Source organism: Drosophila tropicalis, unplaced genomic scaffold (assembly GCF_018151085.1).
Source record: "Drosophila tropicalis isolate 14030-0801.00 unplaced genomic scaffold, ASM1815108v1 contig_593, whole genome shotgun sequence".
NCBI lineage: Eukaryota > Metazoa > Arthropoda > Insecta > Diptera > Drosophilidae > Drosophila > Drosophila tropicalis.
The window spans coordinates 3,696,686-3,723,714 of record NW_027173070.1 but is presented as its reverse complement, the minus strand read 5'-3'; the positions used below and the strand labels follow the sequence as shown (position 1 = coordinate 3,723,714).

General features: G+C 34.4%; 4 protein-coding genes and 1 long non-coding RNA gene across 17 annotated transcripts in view; 3 read left to right on the top strand and 2 right to left on the bottom strand.

Annotated features, from left to right (window-relative positions):
* Pka-R2 (cAMP-dependent protein kinase type II regulatory subunit) overlaps positions 1-15,875 on the bottom strand; it is a 41,604-nt gene extending 25,729 nt beyond the window's left edge. Inside the window, exons 1-2 of one of the 4 annotated variants that reach the window (XM_068291445.1) lie at positions 15,806-15,875; positions 13,206-13,519 (exon numbers count right to left, since the gene is read on the bottom strand). The gene's annotated coding sequence lies outside the window, so the exon portion shown is untranslated. Of the gene's footprint in view, positions 1-13,205; positions 13,731-15,791 lie in introns of those variants that run through there. The other 3 variants (XM_068291444.1, XM_068291446.1, XM_068291447.1) reach the window with 3 other exon arrangements.
* LOC137577880 (uncharacterized) lies at positions 15,681-15,885 on the top strand. Its single transcript, XR_011032494.1, has 2 exons — positions 15,681-15,765; positions 15,834-15,885. It is a non-coding gene; the product is annotated as an uncharacterized lncRNA (long non-coding RNA).
* Positions 15,886-16,672: 787 nt separating this feature from the next.
* LOC137577066 (palmitoyltransferase ZDHHC20-B) lies at positions 16,673-22,469 on the top strand. Of its 10 annotated transcripts, none has more exons than XM_068290442.1 (9): positions 16,674-16,922; positions 16,993-17,260; positions 17,326-17,447; positions 17,534-17,640; positions 17,703-17,949; positions 18,453-18,609; positions 18,681-18,810; positions 20,224-20,319; positions 21,817-22,469. In XM_068290442.1, exons 1-9 carry the CDS (start codon positions 16,917-16,919, stop codon positions 21,956-21,958), a joined length of 1,275 nt encoding a protein of 424 aa, XP_068146543.1. In that variant the 5' UTR covers positions 16,674-16,916; the 3' UTR covers positions 21,959-22,469. The 10 variants fall into 10 exon arrangements, with proteins under 10 accessions (XP_068146545.1, XP_068146543.1, XP_068146544.1 ...); XM_068290441.1 differs by lacking the exon at positions 21,817-22,469 and adding an exon at positions 20,439-21,480 and having other exon boundaries at positions 16,677-16,922; XM_068290444.1 differs by lacking the exon at positions 20,224-20,319 and having other exon boundaries at positions 16,673-16,922; positions 17,703-17,940; positions 18,477-18,609.
* An 834-nt stretch (positions 22,470-23,303) lies between these two features.
* On the top strand, positions 23,304-25,091 carry LOC137577159 (leucine-rich repeat neuronal protein 1). The gene has a single exon (XM_068290553.1). The coding sequence runs from the start codon at positions 23,435-23,437 to the stop codon at positions 24,932-24,934; it is 1,500 nt and encodes a 499-aa protein (XP_068146654.1). The 5' UTR covers positions 23,304-23,434; the 3' UTR covers positions 24,935-25,091.
* Positions 25,051-26,933, bottom strand: LOC137577158 (putative methyltransferase C9orf114 homolog). The gene is made up of 2 exons (XM_068290552.1): positions 26,148-26,933; positions 25,051-26,081 (listed from the first exon to the last, which is right to left on the bottom strand). Exons 1-2 carry the CDS (start codon positions 26,869-26,871, stop codon positions 25,255-25,257), a joined length of 1,551 nt encoding a protein of 516 aa, XP_068146653.1. The 5' UTR covers positions 26,872-26,933; the 3' UTR covers positions 25,051-25,254.
* Between the last annotated feature and the right edge of the window lie 96 nt (positions 26,934-27,029).

Here is a 27,029-nt window from a genome sequence, read left to right as displayed (position 1 = left end):
CACACACACTTAGACAATTGTAGTTGATATACCCATATCCATTTGGCATTTATGCAAATTTACTTGGACTGTCGGCAACTGCATTGGAAATCACTTAACAACCAACAACGAGGACAATGCGACTCGAATACACACACACACACACCACCCAGATAAATGTGTTTGCAGGAAGTGGACACAAAACACAAGCCCAAGGCTATCAGTGGTTCTTGTTGTTGTGGATGATGATGATGATGGCGATGGTGATGACGATGACGTCAAGTGCCTGCCACGTCTACTTCAACAACTACTGCGAGGTAAATTTGCACTTTGTATTAGCCTGATTTGGTTCAAGTTAAGAAATTGTTAGGGGGCAACCTCAATACGTTTATTTAAAGCAACAACAAAAAACTATGCCGCAAAAGTCGTAAAGATATATGTAAGTGCCACACATAGCTCAAAAAAAAAAAAAACAGCATACGCTTAAATCAAAGTAAATTCAACTTTGAGATACTCTATAATGAACAGGGGATATACATAGTTGACAATATGGAATGTATAAGATGAAGAGATCTTGAGCTAAAACCAAATAAACATATGCTAGTCCCAAAGATACTAGAATAAATGACAGACTAAGAGCAACTAGGAATTAAATAAATAAATATTAGGCTACTTAAAGGTGCTTAGCAGATACCAAACTGAAAGATACTAGATCGAACAATATTATTAGTTTTAAATCCAAGCATTAAGCCACTAGATTGATGTGAATGATTTACGTCTTCAAGAGGATAGATTGGTAGACTATTTGGCAGTCATTTCATCTAAGCTAGTATAATAAATTGTTTTATTTTTTGGTCAGAAACATCTATGTACATGGACATATCCTCTCATTGGGGTGTATGTATATAGGGTATTTGAATAAATGTTCACACGACTGTTGGCTGTCAAGCAACTGTCTAACAAAACTCATACAATTCAAGCGATAAATAAAACTGAGGCCAAACAAGTAAACAAACTCATTTGCGACATATGCATATTTAAATATTCAAATTTTCTAAATTGTCACAATCGCACTTGTGTACGAGTTGACTCAAAATGCGGGAAACACATTATTCCTATCTACATCATAAGCTCAAATACACACAAAAGTATCTCTATATATGTATGTATATTCATCTATGTATATATACTCTCTGTGTGTGACACAAAGTGAAAAACGAATAATGACAGCAGCAACAACAACAACAAGAACTACGGGTACTTAAGCACAAGCGTTTGCAGCATTTTCCGAATTTTCATCTAGACATCATTTAGACAAATGTCCCACAATTAGTCACAAAGCATTAAAAATAAAACACAAGCAGCAGCAGCCGCAGCAGCAGCAGACCGAGCAAGCCCAAGAAATTTTTTCTTGATAAATTAATTGTATAATTGGGCATATTTCAAGCAGTTCAACAAATCGAAGGCTAAAATTGGATTATACTCTATTTAATAAGCAATCAATCACTTATGCAAAAGCAATTTGACTTGGTGTCAAAATATATTTCGAGACAAGAATATATTTTACCTGCTAAAACTTGATTTGAAATCATTTATTTCTTTTTTTCTGAGGAGGAATACAAATGAATATTTTTCCGGAACTACACTTAAATATAAGCAGATGTTATCATTTAATTCTAATTATGATGATGGATGGCAAGTAAAATTAGTATTTTGTCTCAAGATTTTTTGATTCAAATGCTTCTTATACACTTGATGCAAGAATATATTGGATTTGTTTATTAAATTTAAAATCGTGTGAAGTCATTGAAATGTGATTTTTCAAACCCAGAAGCTAACTACGCTAATAAATGACAAGCCTTTTGTGCTTCTATCTGCTATAGATATGTACATCTTGAGATCAACTTAAAAGGAGGTCAACCCAGTGAAATTAATCAGCTAAAACTCGAAAAGCTGGAAACGCCACATGAATCAAAGAATTGGCTATTAAAACATTTATGCAATTATGTATTGTAATATTCAACAAGCAACGTATACGTAATAAATATCAAAAGATCATAGTATTCTTCCCTATGTATCAACATAGGTAAATATGTATATAAATGTAAATAAAGACCCAGTTTTCTTCTTAGATCCTCGGAAGTTGCTCGTAAAAGCTTTGAAATATTTCAATTGGACCGCTTGAACGGCTCTCGTTGTCCAACTGGGGAAACAAACTGGCAAATAACTTTAGAAATGTCAAATTTCTATATCTAAATGTATATATGGGGAAACTTTTAAAAGGTTTTAGCCTGAGACTTAATAAACAAAAGCCAAAACTTTTTTCCAACTTTCAATGGCACGTTGTGTGTTGGCTCTCTTTACGCAAAGCAGATGCTCAACCCAAACTGCACCTTTTCGGCACCCATTTCTCTCACCTCCCTTTCTGCCCAACTTCCTGCCAATCGTTGACCAAGCGGAAGAAAAAAAGACTATAACAATGCCAAGGCACACACACAGACAACACAACACAAAAGAAATGAAAAAAACAATTTTAAATGAAAAATCCAATGAGAAACAAAAAAAAAAAATGAAAATAAAATAAAATATTAATAAAAAGAAAAGAAGAAAACTGTTGCTCGTGTTCATAAGATGATATAAAGACGACGCATGGTGTCAGGGGAAGGAGGTGGAGGGACGAAACAAGCGACAACTTATGTTTATTTATGGCCGCATTTGTAGCTCAGAGATCCCAGTACATACATATGTATCTATACACACACACACACACATACACTCACTCGTATGGTTATGTATCTTCTTGTATGTGGTTGCACTTTTGAAAAGTGTACTGAAAACCAGAGGAAAGCGCAACATGTAGGTGCTCCCTATTGGATCCTGCTGTCGACTCCTTTCCCCCGCACTCTCCCACACCCTAGGTCGTTCTTTCCGGAGCTGAAGCCAAAAAGGAAAAGCTTTTACACGCCGGAAACTTGAAGCCCATGTACAGGAACATACAATCTCTTCTCTGTGTACATACATATGTATGAATGTATGTATGTAGTCATGTACACAGATGTTGCACCTATCTTTCTAGTCTCTAGACTCTAGAGTTACTTTTCACCCACATACATATGCGAGTATGTAGTTTCCCTTTACGCAAATTAAATTTTGCAAAGTGAAAAATCCTCTTGGCCCTCTGCTGGCTGGCTTCGTCTTCGTCTTCTTTGCCATTTTAAAGTGCTTACTTTTTCTTCTGTCAGAAAATTGTTCGAAAATAACATCTCAACAACATGCAGCTACAGTTTTAAGCCGCTTCCGAATGAATGAGTAAACGAATCGAAAAAAACCCGAAAAAAGGATAACGCAACTTGCCTCCCACACACACACAACACAAACAACAAAAAAAAAAAAGGGTCACAAAACTGTGATGACAATTTTCGGTAAGAGCAAACAATGGACAATGGCTTGTGAAGAAAAATATGTTTTTCGTTGGAAGGACTAAAGGATTTGTAACACATTTATCAAGATTGTGAACTCAAGAGGTCAGAGCCTTGTTTGTGTACCACAGGGACGAATTAAGATATTTATGGCGCCTCCACTCCATATATTCCGCCACATAAACAATATTGTTGTTGTTCCCACGACTTAGTTGAATAATGACACTTGAGTAGTAATCGCATGTAAGTTCTAGAATTACATTTATCGATACAATACTTCGATTGGCTTTTTCTAAACCGCATAAATAACAAAAATATTTTTTCTTCTAAAAAGAACGACATCCAAAAACTAAATTTTATCTTCCCATCTGTGTAAACGAATAACACTTGCCTTTGCGAATCGTTTTAGGTTTAGAAAATGAAGGGAAACATTCACCAAAAATGAATTGAAAGCAAATTTCAAACAATTTATTCAGAATTCATGACGGAAACTGGCCCGATTTTCAATAAATTTAAAAGTAAACTTTTCAGAGTTATATTCAAATTACTGGGTCTTCCGCCATCCATTAAAACAAGTCGTAAAATTTCCATAAGTAATTAAAGATTCAAAGAAGCACTCAAAATATAAACTCTTTTGAAATACATTTCACTGAAATTGAATCTTTGTTACAATAAATAGCTTCCAGGCCAACATGTGGCAACCAATCCATCCCTGCATGGAATCTCTGCATGTTTATTTATATATATATGTACATACATACTTAATGTAAATTATGTGCTTAAAAACAAAAAACCAATACTGGGGGATTTTTGTGTTTTATTACTTTCCCATTGTTGCTGTTGCTCTTGAGAGTGTGCTTTAAGATCTAATTGAATTGCAACCAAGATGGGGCAAGAGAGCATGGCGATGGCAATGACGATGAAGACTTATAATTTACTTAGCAAACTTGCAGGATGCAGACAGCCCAAACATCAATTAGTTAGTCCAGCCAGCCATGTGTGCCGACCTACCCAAAAATCTAATCAAATTATGTGTTTGAAGCACATATAAACGCCCATACACACAAACACACACATACCCTACATGCAGACCCATAGTCTAAGGATAGCCTTGGTCCTCAGGTGAGTGACTTCCTTTGGTTGGTTGTGTGTGTAGTAAACTTTTTCTGTTTGATCATTTGAAAAAATCATGAGAGAAACCCACAAAGGCATCCTAATTTGATTTGTTCATCTCTTATATTATATTATATTTGATTTTGCATGTCCTTACAGTGTGATCTATTTTTATTTCTAGTGATTTCAAGTATTCAAGTTCTTCTTAGTAATTAGCTTAATTTCTTGAAAGTTAAACACTGAAATCTTTTTGTGAGTTCTTTTATTTTTTAACATTTTCAACTTTAAGTGGATATATCTTGTGAGACATTTCATTTCAGCATGTTAAATATGAAAGGGCGAGCATATTTAAATTAAATTTGCCACAATTTAGGGTTAAATTTGATTTGCAGCATGTCTCTTTCAAGTTAATTGACTTATTTTTTGCGGGTCTATTTTATTTGGTCCTTTTTTTATATACATACATTCATACATATGTATATGTATGTATATGTATATATTTTGTTGTGTGGGTTTTGACCACACACAAAACTCCCACTTTTTGCCCCCCTAACTCTCCCCCTGCCTCACTCCCACTCACTTTCTCGCTCTTTCTTCAATTGACGTCACACAGCTGCTGCTTCTGTTATTGCTGTTGTTGTTATTGTTGTTGTTGTTGTTGCTGGTGCTTGACTTTGATGTTTGCCTCTGGACTGGCCTTGCCTTGCCTTAAAGGCGGTTTGCAGGGAATGGTGGGAGTGTGATGTAGGAGGGAGGGAGGGAGGTGACACTGGCTGGCCGCTAAGGCAAATTGTTTAATCGATTAAACGCAAAGTTTTCCATTTCCATTAAGCAGAGTCAGAGTGTAAAAAGTTCCCTTTTTGTTATTGCTGTTCTGTTGCTGCTTCTTCAACTTGTATTTTAACCGCACAGCAGCCAGGATAATGCCGAGCCTGATAATGCTGTCAATCATTTGGCCAGGCTCTGTGTAGAAAAACTTTTGCAATCAAAAAAGTCAAAAGTTACACCTAAAACCCACTGCCATTTATATATGTATATACTAGTAGTAACCTAGGTAGGTACATAGCTACACATTGCATCACTAATAAATTTACTTCCTTTGAAGCCAGTAGAATAAACTAAGGTTGAACTATACCTCTATTGTCCTAGAAACAATCAGTTGCAGAAACATCTTGAATATGTGTTGTGAAAAGATACTTCATTCTGTTCTTTGATCCTTGAGAGCATTTAGTTTTATAAAGTTAATGTACCCGTTTTGTAATTAAAGTAGGTGACAAATGACAAACAAGCTTTAAAGTAAGTTGCTTTGGAGCTAATCTTGTACGTCACTGAATGAGAAACTGAATATTTTGCATATATATGTATATAATATATGTTGATAAGTCAAAGCCATAAGAACTGAAATAAAATGTACATTATTATGGCTGAAATGCGTCAAGAAGATAACTTATCAGTTGGCATAATAACAAATATACCATGGACTGAGTCTTAGACCCAAAGATAGACCAAACTGAATCTAGACTGGGTCAAAATCATCTAACAAGTCTTCGGAGTGACACATGCAAATATAAAGCCACAGAAAGACACACACAAGAGGACAATGGGGGGAGAAAGATGCATAAAATACATATAGATATATATGTAAACATATATACAGATATATTGCTGTTTCTAATCTGTGAGTGGGCTGATACGATGCCATTTCAACACTTGCTATAAATTTATGGAGAAATATAAAAATGAAACAAAGAAAAGTCTAATTTACTGCTCATAAAAATGTTGCTGCTGTTGCTGCTTCTGCTGCTGCTGCTGTTGTCTGGGGAATCTTCAATATGAAATGAAAATGCGAAAATCACTTTTTGTCAGACACAAAATTTTCTTCTTTATTCTTTGCCTTTTTGTATTCTTCCACTTGACAGGGAATGGAAAGGGCGAGGGGGGGTGGAAGACCCAAATGACAAGTTAAGCATATTGACAGGCAAGCGGCAAGTCAGACAGGCCATGGATTCTGTCGAGTAGTCGAGCAGTTGACTAGTCGGAGAAGCAGAGTAGTAGAGAGCAAGAGATAAATAAGCTCATATCGGGCGTTAATTGGCTTTTAAAAGCCATTTAGTGTTTAGTGCCTTGTCTTTCTCTCCACATGTGTCGTATGGACCTAATCTTATTTTCTGTGTTTGCTGCGTTCAAACTATCTAACCAACTCTAAAAATAGGTGAACTCACGTGCAAGTTGATAAGAAGCTATGTAACTTTATCAAAAGATAAGTTTTTCTTACTCTCTCTCTTTCTCTCTTGTTCTCGACTAAGGCTACTGAGGGCAAAAACTCAATAAGAAGTTTATCAAAAGTGCCATGACCGCACTTTGCTCTCTAATTAGTTTCTTGGCTAACAACAAAATAAATATATAATATATTCAATGTACACATATATACAGGGTCCTTCTGCCACACAGAAAGAAATGTCTCATAAATCAGCATAAAAGTTATTCTCACTCGAAAGTAAAAACTACAATATATTATTAAGGAAAAATGGTTGAAATTTGATTTATATACATACATATTTATATTATTTCTAAGAACCTCTTTCATAACAGTAAAACGTACAAAATATTTGTCTATATAGAAGTACTTAAAGGGATTTCCAGAAACACTGAGACAGCATTTTGTTAAAGCTTTCTAAAAACCTTTTTAGTGATTCCAAGTAACTGTTTAAAAAGATTACAAGCCAAGTGGAATATAACATTAATACATTATCTTTGGCATTATCTTTAAGTGTTGAGTCTTTTGCTAGCCTACATATACTGGGAACTATCAAGCACCAGGCAGATTAATATAACATTTTGACAAACGAGAATTAATACTAATTTAGTTTGTTCTATTTTGTGCCAAGAAAAGCATTTCACATTAAAGGCAAACTTTGAATAGACACAAAACTATATTTAGACTTATTAAAAATGTGTCAACTAAATGTAGATCACAACAATAAATAAATAAACTAATCCATTCCAGTTTATTGAGCGGCCAAATAAAATGTGCCAAATTATATTTTTAAAAGATTGTATCGCTCAATTGCTCAACTGAATATAAACCTCTTTTTGTTCCATTGACAAACACCCACACACAATAAAACGAGTGAAGTAAATGTGACCATAATTGGGAGCAATCAATAGTTTCATCTCGCAATGGTACACCCTGTACACAGTATTTTGTGAAAGCGAATGAAAACCCCCAAAAAAGTTTGCTAAGTCAAATAGACGACCCTCGCTTGAAAAATAAATATAGCACAAAGAAAGATGAAGGATGAAAATGACGACCAATATCAACATCAAAAAATAAAATTAAATTTATTTTCTTCTTATTATTCTTTATAAATTAAAAGGTATGCCGTTATTCATAATTAAAAACTCAGTTGAAATCCATTTGTTTGAGTTAAACTAAATTTTTGGTTTCAAATCGAAGCTCAAGACTGGGTTTTAGCCAGTCAATAAATCTTACTGATTTATAAGATTTTAAATCGTAGGCAGCACAAAATGTGAGTTTAGCTACTTCAAGAACCACCAAGTTACATAATCAGCAGACTTCGCTAACGAATCCAGAGTTGTAATGGCCATACCATATCTTCAACGCTAAAAGTAGTTGGAAATTCAAAATATATGAAGCGAAAAAAGAATCTTTCTGCTCCATCTGAATTAATATAAAAGGCTACGCTTTAAACAACTAATCGTCCCGCCCACATAGCATTTAACATAAGTTAACAAGTTAGAAATTGTAATACCAATTAGCACTAAATAGTATTTAGTAAATACCTTTAAAAACAATTTTTGATTAGTTGTCAGCTGATATCATATTATTTATAAATATAGAGTGAGAGATATTTCTGTGTGTGTATCTGACGCTTATTGATTTCTCTCCCTCTCTCTATCTCTCTCTCTGAAATTCAAAAATGGCAAAAGCAATTGTTAAGTGCTGCGAATTATTGATGAACTGATCTATTTGCATTTGCTTTTGCAATCCCCTGGACGTACACACACATAATAGAGCACTCATTTGCTCACTGTTGGAATACTTTTTGTATCTTTCGATGCTCTCTGAATACACTTTCACATAAAGAGTATTTAATATTTGACTTAGCTCATCTGAATCTTGTGTTAACTTCCTTTTCTTCATTATCAACTCTTTTAAAATAGACTTTTCAGTATTATATATAATCAGAACTGGGTTACAAACTTGTATTAGCTAAGTTCTATTTTTATTATCATAGGTTCAAAAGATAAATCTAAAGAGAAGGTAAAAGTATTTTTCGACTTTTTAAAAAGGATTCTACAAATGAAATTCTAATCTAACAGCCCTTCTAAGAAATGCAAAAGTATTTTTAAATGCGATTCCCTATTTCTTTTATTACTTTTATTGGCCGCCAAACAATTAAATGGATTTTTCATTTTCATCTTTTCTTTTTCTATATATAAATTTTTTTTTCTCCATTCGTTTGTTTCATTCTTTTGGCTTTTGGGGTTTTTTTTTTCTTTGGTACGCTTTTATATTGTTGAATGGCAAGAAGAGTGGAGGAGAAGGGGAAAGGGAAAGAGAGGAAATTATGGTTATTTATTTGGCCAGCGCCCACGTAACAAAAACAACCACCACAACAATGAAAAGAAAAATGAAAACTGTGTGTGTGTGTGTGTCTGTCTCTATCAGTGTATGTGTGTGTGTGTGTTAGCCACTTTATTAAAAACGCAAATTATGCGCCATAATTTGTGACTCACTTTTGGCCACAATTGAAACAGAAATTGAAATCTCGGTGTGTGTACATATTTACAAATAATTTATCAAAAATAAAAATGGGAAAACAAAAAATAATAAAATAAAACAAATTTTACTTGACGTCACATATCAAATGGCAGCAATGTGTGAGGGATAAATGGAGCTTATACTTATCAAACTATAGTATATATGTATGTGAACACTTCTGCTTAGATGGCTGTCTAATTAGACTTAAAAGTTTTGCAGTCGCTACACAAAACTAATTAATAACATTAAGCACAGTTAAGTTTATTCAATTGTCTTCAGGGTTTTCCAAGTTTTCCATGAATTAAGCCAACAGTAGCAGTAACTAAGCATTAACTTTTTTTTCAAACAGGTAAATGCGTAAGTAAATTTTAGTTATCTCTCTCTCACACTGACTCTCTGTGTTGTTGGGCTCTGTTGCTATTTTGGTACGTTGAGAATAATTAATTTTGCTAGGATTACGAAATCGAATTTCTCTCTCTCTCTCTTTCTCTGTGTCTCACTGCAACAGTCTCTATTATCGAAATTGGCAAGGAGCAAAACAATGCGAAAAAATCCAATCAAAAGGAAATAAGGAAAGACAAAAACCTTTTCAATCAAAGGACCAATCAAATTCCTGCCAATAACCATTCCTTACCATACCTCAAAGTATAATTCGGCGATCAGGACTTTATAGAAAGTATAATGAATAAGGCAATTATTTTCTAGAATAAATTAAATTGAATTAAAGAAATTTTAGTAAGCAAAATTATAAATTTCAGCATTGTAAATTTCTAGGTAAATGAAATATACGCTCTCTTTGTCTGTGCCTTTTTCAATAAAGGTTATACAAAGTGAATTCGCAGGAAAATATAAAACAAAACTTGTTAAACAGCGAAAGGGTGAAGGCAAAAGGATGGTCGGGTTATAAAAGATTATTCTTTATTATTATTTTTTCCGTTTGTCCCTTTACTGATGAGTTTTTCACGTGTTTCCAGACACACACAACCAGAGCGACAAAATGAAGTACCCACCTTTGCCAATGAAAGAAAACGCATTGGTGTCCTGTCAATAAACTGGACTCTATCACAAATATATATGTATGTATACCATTTTAATTCTTTCTTTTGTTTTCTTCAGAAAAACTACAAATATCATTCATCCATTATTTAACTTGAACTTTTTGTAGTATTGTATTTCCACAGTTTTATACACATACATATGTGGCTAGTTAAAATTCAATCAATATAGATGAAAAGCCATAACCAACAGCACAGCTACTGATATATTTGATTGAGAGATGCAAACGAATAAAAATTATTTTTCTTTTAAACTAGTATATGTTTTTTTTTTTAAGTCTAGGATTTGCTACACTTAAAGAAATTCGTAAGTAAGGAATTTCCTTGGGACGAAAAATAATCGTCGAAGTTTATAAACAGTTTTTTGGCTGCAGGATCTTTAATTTTGAAAGACTTAAAATCGTTTTGTAATCTACTGCATACTTTATCCCAATTTCCTCTTCTTAAAATTCCTAGAACTACCAAATAATTGTCTCCGTTACTAAAGTTATTACTATTTCACTTATAACCCTATTAATTGGGGATATCTTTAGCTTGTAGGTACATAGACGCAGCATGTACATATGTATGTATGTACATTAATTTGAATAATAATTTATGAAAGGGTCGTTTGTGTTGGTCAAAGGACATAATATAGTTATAAGGGTGGCAATTATGTGTAAGCCAATATAAAAAAGATTCGAACATTGTTGACGGAAAAGGTAAGAGACCCAACTTATAGTCGAATTTCATCAATCACGAATGCCATTTGTATTGATTTTATATCTCACAGTACAGTCTTAAGAAATCTTTTAGATACACATTAGTTTGTTGCCAAAGTTAATATGCCCTTTAGTCTAAAGGGTATTATAACCTTGGGTCATAAGAGTAGCACGACCAGGAAACGTGAGGACATGCCAGGAATCTGCTGAGGTCCTAAGACAAGTCAAAAAAGAGAAGGAAAAAGCAAAGAAAAAATGGCAAATGTGAGTGAGATAGAATGAGAAAAAACTCTCGAGGAACGGGATATTGATGGGGGGCGGTTGGGCGGTGACGGTTAATGGGGAGAGTGTGGGGCGTATAAAAGATGACGAGCCTCGCTGCAGGCTATTGAATCGAATACGAATTGAGGTTGGCATCCACCTCCTTCTATTCTGCCATTCATCTCCCCCATCATCCATCCACATTCATTCATTCATCCTCTCTCTGCCGTCATCTACATCGAATGGGAATTGTATGTACATGTAATACACATGTATGCGTGCATGAATGTTTGCATGTCCTGTGTGTGTGTGTGTGTAAGTGTGTGTGCGTGACTAACATTTGCCATAATGCTGATGGATGGACTTCAATGAGTGACTGTCCAGACTTGGAACATTCGTTACACAAGTTTTGATGAAATAATTAAAACAAAAACACATAAGAAACAAGTAAAGAAAAAAAAAACAAATAAACTAAAGAAAGTTTAGTTAAGAGAAATAAATTCAAGAATATTGCTGAGATGGGATAAATTGCTAACTAAATTTCTGTGGCGAATTTTCTTTTCTACACTTTCAAACTTTGCAGAATTCTAAGGAAAGACAAAGAGAAAGAAAGAAAAAGAAAAGCGTGTGGAAAAGTGTGTTGAAAAATATGTGAAATGGCAAAGCGGATGCTATAAATAAGAGAGAGAACGAATATGGCCTTAAACTGCTTCGATTGTCTCTCACTTAATAAGTAAAACAAAAAACAACATTTTGCTTCACTTGCATATAAATTCTTTAAAACTTTCTTTACTTAGAGAGCTTAGAAATTTACATAAAATTAGGCAAGCTAAATTTGGATACTGTGGAAAAAACTTTTACTAATTTTACATTGGGGATAAATTTGTCGTCTCCCATTGAAACTGTAAAATTTTAGACAAAGATCACCAACCAGGACCAATAGGGAAAACTAACTTTAGCTATTGCCTTTAAAAACTAAAAAAAACAGCTAAATGCAGTTTAAAGTAATACTTTAGCTAGAAAAGTTAATTAATTTAGTAAACGCAAACTTTAGTATTCAACAGGTATATACAATTCATGGGTCAAGGACTGCATCTTAAATTATGCAGTAGACTGGAAAATATTTGCTTTTAAGAAAGTCTTAAGGCTTTTCTTTCGCCTTGTAACATGGTCATTTTCTAAAAATAATGTTTGCTATCGAAAAAACATTTTTGCTTGAAAAAATGAATTCAATTGGACTGTATGCATCTGACAGCGTTAGATTCGTTATTGCTCTATATAGATTTCCACAGTTTGGATAAGTATAAGCCTTTTGATCGGTTCAAAATATAGAACTTGAGGTACCAAAACGGTTAGGCAATTTCGTAAATCCAGGGCAGGTTAAACCTCATCAATCATAGAAGACCTTCTGCAGAAAAGTCTTAGATCAAAGATCCCCCACTTTCCAATTTTCCCTGTTATTAAAATTTCATGTAAAATTGTTTTCTTTTTTTGCAGTGCCTTTAAACTCTTTTCTTTTTCTTATTTCCATTTTGTTTTCCTATTTATTTATCATCGGAACCCAATGTCAACCCTTGAGAGCTATTGATAAGCGCGTTAAAATATTTAATCGCATACAATGTGATTGTGTATAAAAAGGGGGGAAAAGGCGGTCTCGCAGGGAACGGGGTAATGCGAATATGAGTTGAGCTGCTCGTTGAGGAGCAAACAGAACACAAAAAAAAAGAAGAAAAAAAAAAAAATCAAACAAATAAGGTAAGGTAACTTCTACACAATTTCATACATATACACTTCGACTATATAGTATAGATATATGAGCGAGTATATATGTATTGTATAATATGTGTGCTTGGGTTGGCTGTTCTCATATGTAAGTACAAGTACAACTCACCTGACTTTTGGTGCTCCGACGACGACGGAGACGATGGCGACAACTACTACTCCAAATGGAGGCGGCGGCGACGTTGATGTGGATATATTGGGATGTTTTGACTTTGGCTCTGCCTCTGCTTCTGCTTTGGCTTCTGCTTTTGACTGACTGACTGACTTGACTTTACTTGACTGAACTGAATTTGTGTTGGTTGAGTTATTTGGGCCTCAAAAACACTGTTCCACAGCTTCACTTTCCTGCACCTGTTGTTGTTGTTGTTGCTGTTGTTCTTACTTCTTTTGCTGCTGCTGCTGCGTGTTTGCTTCTTTTTATGGCTAAAACCAAATTTAATTTTGTTACTCTTGTTGCTGTAAATTTTTGTTGTTTTTTTTGTTATTTATTTCTTATTGTTGTTGTTTCTTGTGCTCTGTATCTATCTATATATGTATGTTTGTATATACATATATTTGGTTTTCTTGTTTTTTTACTTTGATGTTGGAACAAAAAATAAAACAGCAACAACAAGGAGAAAAAATTCATTATTAGATTTGATTGAAAAAAGCGCGTTTACTGGGATACACATACACACACAGAGAGAGAGAGAGAGAGAGATAGATAGAGAGAGTGAGACAAAGAGAGAGTGTGGGAGGGTGAAAGAGGGTGGAAGCGGGAAAGAGAGATATCGAAAGTATACCAATATTCATGTGGGTCTTTAAAGAAAAAGTTTTTAAGCATTATAATTAAATTAATTGGCGTTGGTTAAAGTTTAGTTTTGGTAGCAATGTTTATCAATGATTTATGTTTGTTTAACAAAAATTGTAGTTGTTGATGTTGCTGCTGCTGCTGCCCACGCCATCGCCATGGTCTTTATATGCATATATCTATATAATTTTGTCTGTCTGTATGTATCCCCACATTTTTCTGCTTGCCATGTAATTGTTTAATTAATTATGGTGTGTGCGAAATAATTTTTCGCTTAAATAAACATTTCGCATAGCATTTCGTATATAAAATACATACCTACACACACATGCATATGTTTATGTATACATACATAAATATCTGTGGATTGGCCTGTTTTGTTATTTTGCTCTTTTTTTTGGTTTGGAAATATTCTTGGAAAATTGTTTTTAGTATTCGTGTCTAAGAATTGATTAGCATAACGAACGGTTAAGCTAACAAGAAATATACTTAAAATCTCCATTTCAAATATCACTTATACGACATGGGGTCAAACAAATTATTAACACAATTGAATTGTGTACAATTTCTTTTATAAAAAAGAAAGGCTAAAGCAAAAAAAGTAACGATTTTCAAGTGATGGCCTGGTAAATATAAGTTATTATTGGCGTGAAACTGGCATAAATATGCCCACTTTTAATTTTAAAAATCTTCCCCCTTAAAAAAGTTGTTTTTTTAAGTTGTTAATACAATAGTTTAGCCTCTAAACATTGAATTTTTAGAATCCAAACAACTGGAAACTAAGAAAATAGTCATTAACAAGATACGTTGACCGATTCTTGTTGACAGGGATATGGACTTTAGAAGGAGAGCCTTACCCTAATGACATGCCACCTTTAGTATTTATATATTTCCTTTTAATATATATAATTTCTAGTGAGTTTTTCTTTATAAAGATGTTTGTTATAGGCCATAACATTTAATATCTCTTAAAAATAATGGAGGTATGAAAATGTTTTGCTCTAGTAAGAGTTTTAAATATATTTTTGACCAATTGTTTAACACGAAAACGTTTTTCTGTTCTTTACTAATTTATAAACATTCTAACCGATTTATCTGCAAAGTTGCAATTTCTGGGCAACATAATTGTAAAAGATATGTTATCAAATTTTAACAAATATTGAACAATCAACTACTTTATGATAATACAGAATCTTTTCTTAACTCTTATCATATCGATTTAATAAATTTCTATTCAAATCAAATCAGTCAAACAGCTGATCATAAAATATTATTTAAAGATAAGCTCTAATTGCCGACGGCTTGCCGGCATTTGTTCATTAGCAGAGTGGGTGAGAGGGAGAGCAATTGTGTGGGGGTGTTGGCAGGTTTGGAGGGGTTCAATTATTGAAGATGCGCGCGCGGCCAATACCTCAAATCCAGGCCTAAATGCTCTGCTGCTGCGGCTGGTCGTCTCTCCCACTCAAAGCGTGTTTATTGATTGTAGTCTTTCCCCAAAACCCCCCCGTCCCAACACCCAAGCTTAGGGGGGAGGGCTGAGGCGAAACCCAAAAACCTTGCCGACAAGCAGCAGCAACGACAACAACAACATGCCAAAGTGATAGGTAGATTTTTGTATGTATGTGTGTATAATTTTTTTTTTTTTTTTTTTTTTTTTTTGGTTGTAGGGGGAGCCTGTCGACTGCCACAGCCCCCTTTCCCAACCCCGACAACGTTCACTTCTCGTGCATATCGGCCTCGTTTTTTTTTTATATATTACGCGCACGTAGTGTAACTTTTTCACAACTTTTTTTTCTTCGTTTTTGTCACTTGGTCACAATCAATGAAGGGGCGCGTGGGTGGGGGTGGTCAACTGAAAAATGGCGCAGGCGGCTAACGGGTAAATTTCAAACACTTTCTTATTACTTTTGTTTAATTACTTTGTTTGAATTTTTTAAACGCACTTAGAGCGCATCTAACAAAAGCACACCCGCTCGATGGTTCGATGGTTAACAGAAAACTGAAATCAAGAAGAAGAAAAATAGCTCCTCACCTACACTTCGCTCAACAACAACCATTTTAGCTTATTTATGGCTATATCTAGCTTATATGGCGAAAGGCTTGAAAACAAAGCGGTTAATTTGAATTTCAGTTAAAAAACGGCTATTTTGGTGATGAATTATTTAAACAAAAAAATTAATTAAATAGATTTCATGTTTTCGTATACATGCCAATATGGCAAATGTTACTCTATTTTTAATTTTATTGGCAAATTATTAAATAGGGCGGGAAAAAGCTCAAATGACAGCACTGATTTGCCTCCCACTCAGACACCTGAAGTTACAAACATGTTAGTATGGTAATAAAAGCGAAGCGAATTCAGGTAAAACATCACTAATATTAATTATGTTTTAACAGTGACAAATCTAGATTAACGATTCTTTGAATTTTTTTTATTGAAAATTAGCAAAAAACTAATACAGCACTAACCAAGTTAAATGTTTATATGTTTTTGTTTCTTCTCAAACAATTTTAAATCTAACTTCAGTTCGTCCGAAACAGCTGTATTTATAGTTTGAAGCCTTTGATGTTAATCAACAAATCAGTATTTTATAAGCTAAGATATGGCAAAAGAAAGTCAAAAACTTAATTGATTATTTAAAACTATACTGCAACCTCCAAGAGATTTTAAAATTCAAATATTTTCGGTTACTGAAAAAGTAACGTTTTCGAGAAACGGGGAAACGTCGTTTGTCGATATCCGATAGTTCTCGTTAAAAAAAAAAGTTGTAAAATCGATAACATCGATAGTGCCATTGATGATTCTGCAACTCAGCTCTAAGTAGAGAAATATAATAATTTTAACAAATTTGGTATGTGAAAACAAGCAGGCTGCGCAGCATTACGTATAGAAATTGATGATTGAGATCAACAACAATGGCATCTAGTTAAAATTAGCACTTTCCCACAGAAGGGAAAGCGAGCAGAAGCAAAAGTTAAAGTCAGATACCCCGCATTTTGCAAGATTTCCATCCCTCTTGGCCCGTTCCTATGAGTGTTAGTGTTGGTGTTTAGCAATATTTTTTTTGTTTAATTGTGAATCACTGACAACAACAAACGCATACAGCAGATAAAGATTCATCCCAGAGGCCTTGCTGCACCGACCAATAACAAAAACAACGGAGTACTGGCAATCGCAGTTCCCACAGATCAAAATTTTGAAGATCGTGCCGCACAGGCCTTAGCCTGCTTTAATAGAATGGGAAACGAGGATAATCGACGAAGGAAGACACCCTGCGGCTTCTGTATGTCTGTGTTCAAGTGGATTCCGGTTCTCTTTATCACCAGCGTTATATGCTGGTCCTACTACGCCTATGTGGTGGAACTATGCATACGTAAGTTCAGTGCAGTTGACTTCCTGTTCATTCTCTCTAATAATTATGTATATCTTTATCCATAGGCAATGTAGAGAATCGCGTGGCCATGTCATTTATGCTGCTCTTTTACCACATAGCACTTTTATTGCTCCTATGGTCCTATTGGAGGACCATCATGACTTCGGTAGGCCGAGTACCCGATCAAGTGAGTCACATGCCAATCTTATCACATCGAAAGTCCCGCAACAAATATTTTATCGTTGAATTTTTTTTTTTTTTTTTTTTTTTTAGTGGCGCATACCCGATGAGGAAGTGACACGTTTATTTCGGGCTGATAACCCAGAAACACAGAAACGCATTTTAAACAATTTTGCCCGAAATTTGCCAGTAACAAATCGGTAATATTTGAAATGCCAACGATTTGAAACAATATTTAATATGAATTAACTTTACTCTACAGAACAATGAATGGCTCTGTCCGATTCTGTGAGAAATGTAAAATTATCAAGCCAGATCGTTCACATCATTGTAGCGTATGCAGTTGTTGTGTATTAAAAATGGATCATCATTGTCCCTGGGTGAACAATTGTGTTAATTTCTACAACTACAAATTCTTCGTACTGTTTTTGGGTTATGCCCTGATCTACTGTCTATATGTTGCCTTAACCACACTGCACGATTTTGTGCAGTTTTGGAAGGTAGGTGCCGTAAGTTTCGAATTCTTATATCTTTTTACATGCACGAATTATCATAGATGTTGTACTAACATAACACTTAGTTGCGAGTTGAAAGTCTTTTAGCTATGTTAGTTGTAGGGAGATCATATATAACCAATATTACTCAATTAAATACTTAGTAAGCCTAAGGCTTACTTCTAGCTGCCCAATACTCCGAGAATCCTTTTTATGTAGTAAGACATGGAAAATATAAAAGGCACATTGCATATGAACTAGAATTTTATAGGTTTCTTTTGAAACTGAAGAGCGTATTGTAAATTAATATAATTTCTCTCATATGTGAGAATTTGATTCTACAAAACTTATCATTAAAAGAGAAAACAAATGTGAACAAAGTATAGTCAGTGTTAAACACTTCATTCTGCATCTTGTGTTGTTTTTGAAATGTGTAACAATTACCTTTGCATGTATATTTATATATATATATACCTTATTTGTTGTAATGCCTATTTATATGTACATGTATAAAAAAGTACGAAAATGACTACTTGGAACAGGGTCAACTCAATGGCGGCGTGGGTCGATTTCATATATTATTCCTGTTCTTCATTGCCATTATGTTTGCCATTAGCTTGGTCAGTCTATTTGGCTATCATATCTATTTGGTGCTCGTCAATCGCACCACCTTGGGTAAGTAATTGCGAATTTGTTTTTAAATAAAAATCAAATTGTCATAATCAATATTTCTTCTTTATATATAGAGGCTTTTCGTGCTCCTATATTTCGTGTTGGCGGACCGGATAAAAATGGCTACAATCTTGGACGTTTTGCCAACTTCTGTGAAGTATTCGGCGATGATTGGCAATACTGGTTTTTGCCTATATTTACCAGGTATGTCAATTGTCATTCTCAATATCTCTTAATCTCTTTCTCTCGTTCCCACAAATCATTTTGTCATTTGCATTATTACTAATATGTGCTGCACTTTGAACAAAATGTTAAATTTTATAAATCCTGAACTAACAAATTTGTTACTTATTAGTTGTTGTTTTTGTGTGCTTTTTTGTTATTTTTTTTTGCCACACCCCCTTCTCTTTCCACACTCATATTTGGCAAATTTAAAGCTATGCTTAGTAGTGCGAATTTTTATGTATTTCTTTTTTATTTTTGTTTAAATAAAAATTTTAAATGTGTGTTTTAAGTATCTAACACAACTCACCAATTTTTGTAATGTCTAAGATAGTAATTAGCAAAAAGGATCAAGCAGAAACGACTAAATCAAAAAACAAAATGTAAATGTTCTTCCTTTGTTTGTAATTTAGTGTTAAGTGAACAAACTAAAACATTATTACAAATATAAAAGTCAGATTAACATCGGTTGCACCGAGGTTATCATATCCTTGCAAAAATCTATAGCTTAAATCGGTAAAACTAAAATAAACTGGTAACAGGAATAAAAAAATTTTTTACAAATTCCTTTAAATTAGATCTACAGCTAAGAGATCTTTGTTTAAATTTGTATTGTTTATATTTTTTTAATATTCAAACTATTCTAAACACGAGAAATCATGTTTCCTAATAATGTTTTGTTATCTAAAGTCAAACAAAAAGTAAATATCGAAATGGAATTTAGTTTTACAACAATTTTTTTGAATGCTTTCTTATTTAACTAGAATAGGATAGATCTAGGACATAGTATTATTGTATTAAAAGTTATGGACATGAAATCTGTAAAGAAGGTTCTTTTTATGGAAAATAGATTAATAAATCTTTTATGTTGTTTTATGAAAGTAATTAAATTCATTTTTGACTAACATACTGTCAAATAATATCTAAGCCGTGTTGGCATACATACATTCCCATATATTTGTTCTAACTTCTGACTAATATTCATTTATCTAACTGTCTATACGTCTATAGTCAGATTTTTGCAAGAATATAAAAACAAAAACAAAAGAAAACCAACCAAAATCGTTACTGGAATTGGCTAAATTAAGTTTTTATTTTTGTTCCCCTAAAAACTAAATATTTAATGATTGAAGAAGCTGCTGCTAACCAATTCAAAATCCCACACACACCATGCTTAAAACACACCTACACAACACACTCAAAAGAAAACTGTAAAAACAAAAAAAGAACGAAACAAAAATGCTAACAAAAATGCGCAACAATCACAAAAACAACAAACCAACAAAAAAAGAAAATATGCAAATTCAACGATATTTTTGTTTTCCTAACTTAAATTTCTTGTTAACAAATCTGTACAAAACTTTTGCTTATTCACAAATCGTTGGATCAATATAGTCGTGGTGATGGCTTGACCTTTCCCACATCCACTGACCAGAATGGAGATATACCAGCGCAACGATATGATACGATGGGACAAACGACAACTAGCAGGTTAGATGGCAATCCAACAGATAAGTTGATTGACTCTCTGCCCACCAACTCCACCATGAATAATCATAATCAACAACGAACACCACAATCACCAACATTATCTTCGCCTCATCACATAGTAAGAGAAATCCCAACGATCCAAGAGGGCAACAGCAACAATCAGCAGCAGCAGCAGCAGCATCATCATCTCCAACCAGAATTGCTCCCCAAATTGGACGACCAGTTGCCCCAAATGGAGCTCAGATCGCCATCGTCATCAAGGAACGGCACGGGAGCCCTAATCATTGACATGAATGGCGATCCATCAACACAACCGCAAGCAACGCAAGCAACTACCATCCTGATGGCTAAATGCTAGACTCCATCAGGTGTTTGTTCGTTTGTTTTAGCTTGGCTTGGCTTATGTATAAACTGCCAGAGAAGTAGCAGAGTGCCTAGTCTCGTTTAGTTGTTTGTTAAAAAAAAACAAATGTCTTTGTAATATACTCTTAAGTTGAAACCTAAAACAAAAACCATTATACTGTAAACCGTAGCAGCTAGCTTGCCCAGTGCAAATCGAGAGACTGGCCCGACAACTATCATCATTTATACAGTTTTTAAGTGTATATATTACATTATGTATATATTTCACTAAGTTTTATGTGTTAAACTCCATTGGATTCAACGAATTTTTTTCGGCTGGCTGGCTGGCATATCTGTTGGACGAATTTGAAGGTTTCAATTTTTGTAATATTGTTAAATCCGTTTCATTGATCATCACTCCCGCTCTCTCTCTCTCTTTCTCTGAAGTATATGTAATTAAGAAATTTAACTTTAAAAAACTAACGAAATTCTTACGTAAGCAAAATTATGGCGGTTCTTAATTCAAATTCTTTGACACATTTTTAAAACATAATTGTAGATAATACGAAATCTAATTTCGTGCAAATTTTAAATGGGAATTCAAAACGAAAGAAATCAATTTTAACAGAAACACACACACAGACTTACATATATTAGGCAATTCCTTTTTGGCTTTTACAATACATAGATGTATGTTTGAATTACTTTAATGTTTTTTGCAAGTTTGTAATACAATTTTTTGATACTTTTATTTTTTAGCTATGATTGTTTGTCTTTTTTTTATACCTACTTATAATTATAAATCAAAAGAAACAAAAATATATGTAGTATATATCTTACTATCTAGAGAATCAAATGCTACAAAGGTTTGTTTTTAATTTGCCAAACATCTGTCGGTCTATCCAATATGAGTATTGACTTTGAATGCTTTGCTTTTTGCACCGCACAAACAAACGAAAATCATTAAAAAAGAAAACGAACAACTTAAAAATTTATAATACATTCCATACCATTCACACACAAGCACACACAATCACACCTCATTTTGCACACACACACATTACTAATCTCCATAAGTTCAATATCTTGCCTAAAGCATTTTGTGAGAAAAAACAAAACAAATCCAACCAAAAATTCTGCGTAAAATTCTCTTAGCTTTGGCGATGGCATTAGCTATCCCATACGACATCTTGAGGAGGAGGACACCGAATCCCTATTGGGCTATCACAGTGATACACGCCTCGAAATGGAAGAGGACTTTCTGCCGGAGCCACGTTTTCCAGATCAGATTCCATAGCTAATCATGACCAACGACAATGTCGCCACGTATTATATATAGAAGTCAACTTAAATTGTATTAATTCCAAAAGTTATTTTTTTGTTTGATTATGTATATAACTGTCTATCTAAAATTGTATAATAAGCGCAAGATTGTTAACCAAACTACAACAAAAGCAAAAACAAAGTAACACTTTAGACTTTAGTGTCTTATGTTGAGCGAGCCGACTGAGTATAACCAAAAATTCATGAAAACATAAGAACACACACACTGAATATCATAAAAACTCTTCAATTTTTTGATGTGTTGAAACAATATCGGCTTTAGACATTCCATGAAATTTTAAAGAAATTAAATGCAATTTACTTAGTTTGTAAGTAGACAAAAAGTTATTAAGAGAGTTTCGAACAAAAACAAAAAAAGTCATTGTCGATACAAGAAAAATCAGCTAAATAGCATTTGAACTGCAGTATAACTAGACTATAATTATAGCATAGTGTATGGAAATAAAGTGAAATTATAAACTATTTAACAAGAAATGGAATGGGAAAAGTAAAGTTAATTTATTTGCCACCCACTTGAGGGCGTGTGAAGTAAATTGGACAAATCCTGGTAAGGTTTGTGTTTGAATTTCTATACCTGTGACGATTTGGAAAATATCATATTGTGATCACTCAAGCTGATTTGACATTCATATTTGTATTAAATCTAGATCAGAACTATTTGATATATTCATTCACAATTGTTAAAAAACCAAATTGATATTTATACAAAGGATCGTTGGTTCGGTTTTGGGTTATTGCTATTATAAAATAAGAGAAAAGCTTTTTCGGAAGTTTAAATTTATTATTCTATAAAAATCTTTTAAAAACATTAAAAAAGCCCGCCGGAAAGACAGTAGCCAACCTGCCAACTTATTGAAATATGAACAAGAACCTTTTCGGACTAAAAAGTGTTTTATTTTTGCTGCCTTGATTTGCTTGTGTGCTACTACTGAAATATATAGGTCACAGTTTTAATTACATAAATTTAAACAAATGTATTTTATGGTTAAATATCTGTTAAGAATACCGTAAAAAAATGAAACAAGTTGGCAGCTCGGTTGCGAAAATCCCCACCTAACCATGGAAGATGTTTTGGTATCAAGATATCATAAGCATCTCCCCACTTTTTTAAGATATATGCATTTTTCCCGATTTGCTTGATTTCTACTTTCTAACATACTTATGTATGTATGTATATAACGGAATATTTTGTGGTAACTCCTAAAAGAGTACAACAAAAAACAAATCGAGATTATGGTGAAAATTTCATATCGTGAGTGTTTAGATAAGATAAGGTTCTTCAATAAATTAGTTAAGACCAAATTGGTCATCGGTGCATGTTAGTCATGAAATTTGTCAGTAGAAACACACATTAAAGTATCTAAAAAACATATTTGATTTGGCCAAAAAACGTTAACATATATAAATATAAAAATAAGTTAAAATTAAAATGATTTGGAGGGGAAACAAAGCGGTCTCATTTGGCCTATTCTTTTGGCTTGTAATAAACATAATTTCACCAATATATTCCGATGACAATGTCACCCCAACGACAACAACAAAACCAACCACAGTGAAACCCATTATAGATGTTAATAATAGTTCATTATGTAAAAAATGCACATGTAGCATTGAACAGAAATTTTTGGATTGCACGGAACAACTCGATGGATGGTTTACGGAAGACGAATGGAATATATTAGCTAATGGTGACATTGTCTTTGAGACCATTAAATTGGAACACATTAATTTGACCAACATTCCGATTTTACCAAAATATGGCGTGAAAAATCTTTATTTGGGCCACAATCAAATCGATTCGATTGTCAATGGAGCATTTGCCAATTTAACCGAACTAACGACTCTCGATTTGTCCAACAACAAACTGAACGCAAAAATGTTGATACCGGACGTTTTTCAAGGACCATACACTACAAATGACTTTGAGGCTTTGGAGAATTTGAAATCTTTAAATTTGGGTTACAATGAATTGCATACACTGAATGATGATCTATTTGAACATGCTCCAAATCTAGAAGAGCTTATTTTATGCGCAAATACTTTTCAAGTGATCGATTTGCAAACAGAAACAGCTATTTCGGGACTTCAATATCTTAAGATTTTGGATTTATCGTATATGGAAATTAAAGCATTACCCAAGACAATTCTTCATGGACCCCAGGAACTGGAAACTTTTATAGCAGCTGGTAATTTATTCACTAAATTGCCAGAAGGACTGGAACATGCTGAAAATTTGGAACGTCTTGTTTTGAATGAAAATCCAATTGGTAACTTGGAAGGCGACAATGTGTTTCCGGAGTTGCCAAAATTGAAATTCCTTAGCCTTGCCTATATGGAAGATATCAAACGCATTGGTGCTGGGGCTTTCAGCCAATTGCAGAATCTTACCGAATTAATCTTAAGTGATAACAAATTTCTGGAAGAAATCGACGAACAGGCATTCGCCAAGAATATAACTGGCGGACAATATTTGGATTATGCACCTTTGGATAAGCTTTACCTGAATAATTGTAACTTGACCAAATTATCAAGGGAACTTATACAGCGTTGGGATAAGCTAAGCGTAATTGATTTGCGCTACAATCCATGGTCTTGTGACTCATCCAATGACCATATAATCAACACTTTGATGCCACAAATATTTAGGGCAACGCCATTGTTGGCCAAAAATGTGCAATGTGATTCACCAGCCAGTTTAAAGGATATGCAGCTAGTACAAGTTCACAACGATCATCTGGTTGAGAATGCGGAGCAAGGAAGTCTCGTGTGGATTGGCCTTCTTGTATTTGTTCTCATTGCCATACCAATTAGTTTGGGAGGATTTATGTTATACAGACGTGGTTGCTTTGGTTTAACTAGACGCAAGGACAGAGCTGCCAGCCGTGCTCTATACAATAGAGCAAGTTTTAATGAAGATTTTCACATTTAAGAGTTGAAGAAATCCTTAAAGTTATGTGGTCGTGGTGTTTTTTAAGAGTAACCATTTCCAAAGAATGTAATTAATAATAAATTAATCAACTTTTTTTCATTAATAAAAAAAAAATGTTTAAGTTTTGGTCGAAAACTTTAATTAAATCAAAAAACAATCAATTTCTATCAATCTATTTAAAATCAAATTGTAAATATTATGACAGACAGCAACTAGAATGATTTATGTTTAAATTTGATATGATAGATAAAATAATCAGAGCAAATGGTCAACATTTCAAACTACATTTTGCGTAACATTGCAATATGGAATTGACAATCTCAATCAAATCGACTTAAGTCATCAGTAGGCTTAAACACCGACTTTTTAGAGCTATTGGTTGTCGTTTTGGAAGCTGACACCACCTCATAAATATTATTGGGAGATGTGGCTTCTATTGGTTTACGATCACCAAATGGATTCCAGGTTGGTGGTTTTATTGAGGGCACCACTTCCAAATCGTCATTCACAGGAGCTGGTTCCGCTACTGATTTATCCTCATCAAATGGATTGAATGCAACAGGTTTTGCTGGTGTTTCTTTTTCCATTGAATTTTTACTGGTGTCGTCATTTTCAGCTTCTGCAAACTTTCGCTTTTTCGGCTTCTTCTTGCTAACCAATGCATCTCGGTTAACTGAAATTCCAGTTTCATCGCTACGAGGTAGCAGGTCAGTAATATCAGTTTCTACATCAGCATTTTGTGGTTGAAGCTTTTCCTGAAGAGCTGCTAAGGCTATTAATAGGGCCTCCTCCGTTCGTATGGTTCGGGAACCTTGACGGGGTAGTACGTTGACGTAATGATCGAAAAGCAATTCAGGATCATCCACAGTTAATTTTTCATCATTGGACAAAGCTGACTCCAGTCCTTGGAGGCCACCGAAAACAATGAGTAGGTGATTGTAGCTAAATGATTTGGCGGGAACCTCATGAACATTTTTGCCACGATCAGACGTTCCCAAGGTGACGTCATAGCCAGAATCAAAGGGGGATTTTGTAAATATTTCCGATAAGGAATGCGCAATGCGCACCTGATAGCCCCAATAGACACCTGTCTCGCGACGTGGCTCATCCGGACTGACCAAGGTGCCACGCTGTTTTCTTGTTGCCTCTGTAAAATCAAATAAAATTTTTAAATAACGAAATATGTACATACATAAGTGAATATCCTTCATACCATTTGGCTGATCCATCTTCACTGTTACCCTCACACCCGGCTCAATGGCTTTGTCCACTAAGACATCATTCAGCAGGCCGACATTGGCGTAACTTTGACCTTCCTTAGCCTTCTTATCGCAGATTACTCCCTCGCGATACCGAAATTTACTTTGTTGCCTCAGATGATGCGGTGTATCTAAGGGATTAAGGAGGCCCGAGTACTTTAGATCCTTATGCAGGGGAAAGAAATATTTTCGCAAATATTGCGGACATTCAAGATACTGAAGAATTCGTGCGAGTTGCAATGAACTGCTTCTCACAGTGCCCGAGGCATTGCCTTCAGCGTCCTCCTCATAACTTTTTTTTGTTTCTCTGGCCGTTGCCACGCCCACATCATCAAAAACGATCACCTCGTTGACTCGGAATATGCAGGCCGCTCGAGCTATTTGTCCAGCCACATAGGCTCGTAATTCATTAGATTGGGCATTCTCTAGAATGGATCCAGGAACTGCTATGCTAACAGTAGAAGGATTAACAGTAGCTACTTTCTGGGCATTAGAGGCGGCGTTGGCTTCTGCCTCAGCTTCCTGATTCTGTGCTTGTTGCAGCTCTTTTAAAAGTTTATCTTGTTTACGTTGGCGTTTAAGAGCCTTGCGCTCCTCGTTGACTTTTTTCCAGGATTTGTGGGGCTCCGCCAGGGAGGGTTTGCCATTACTCAAAGACTGCGGGGCTGCTGCAGGCATGGCCACTAATAATTAATTTTAAACCCAACTATTAAACCAAAACAAACTGCACGTGTGAATTGGTGACGGGATCTAGTTATTTGAATCGTGACTAGTTCCGTGAGTGGAATTTTCAGGGCCTCACTAAAAAGATTAAAATATCGTTTCAAATATCAAAA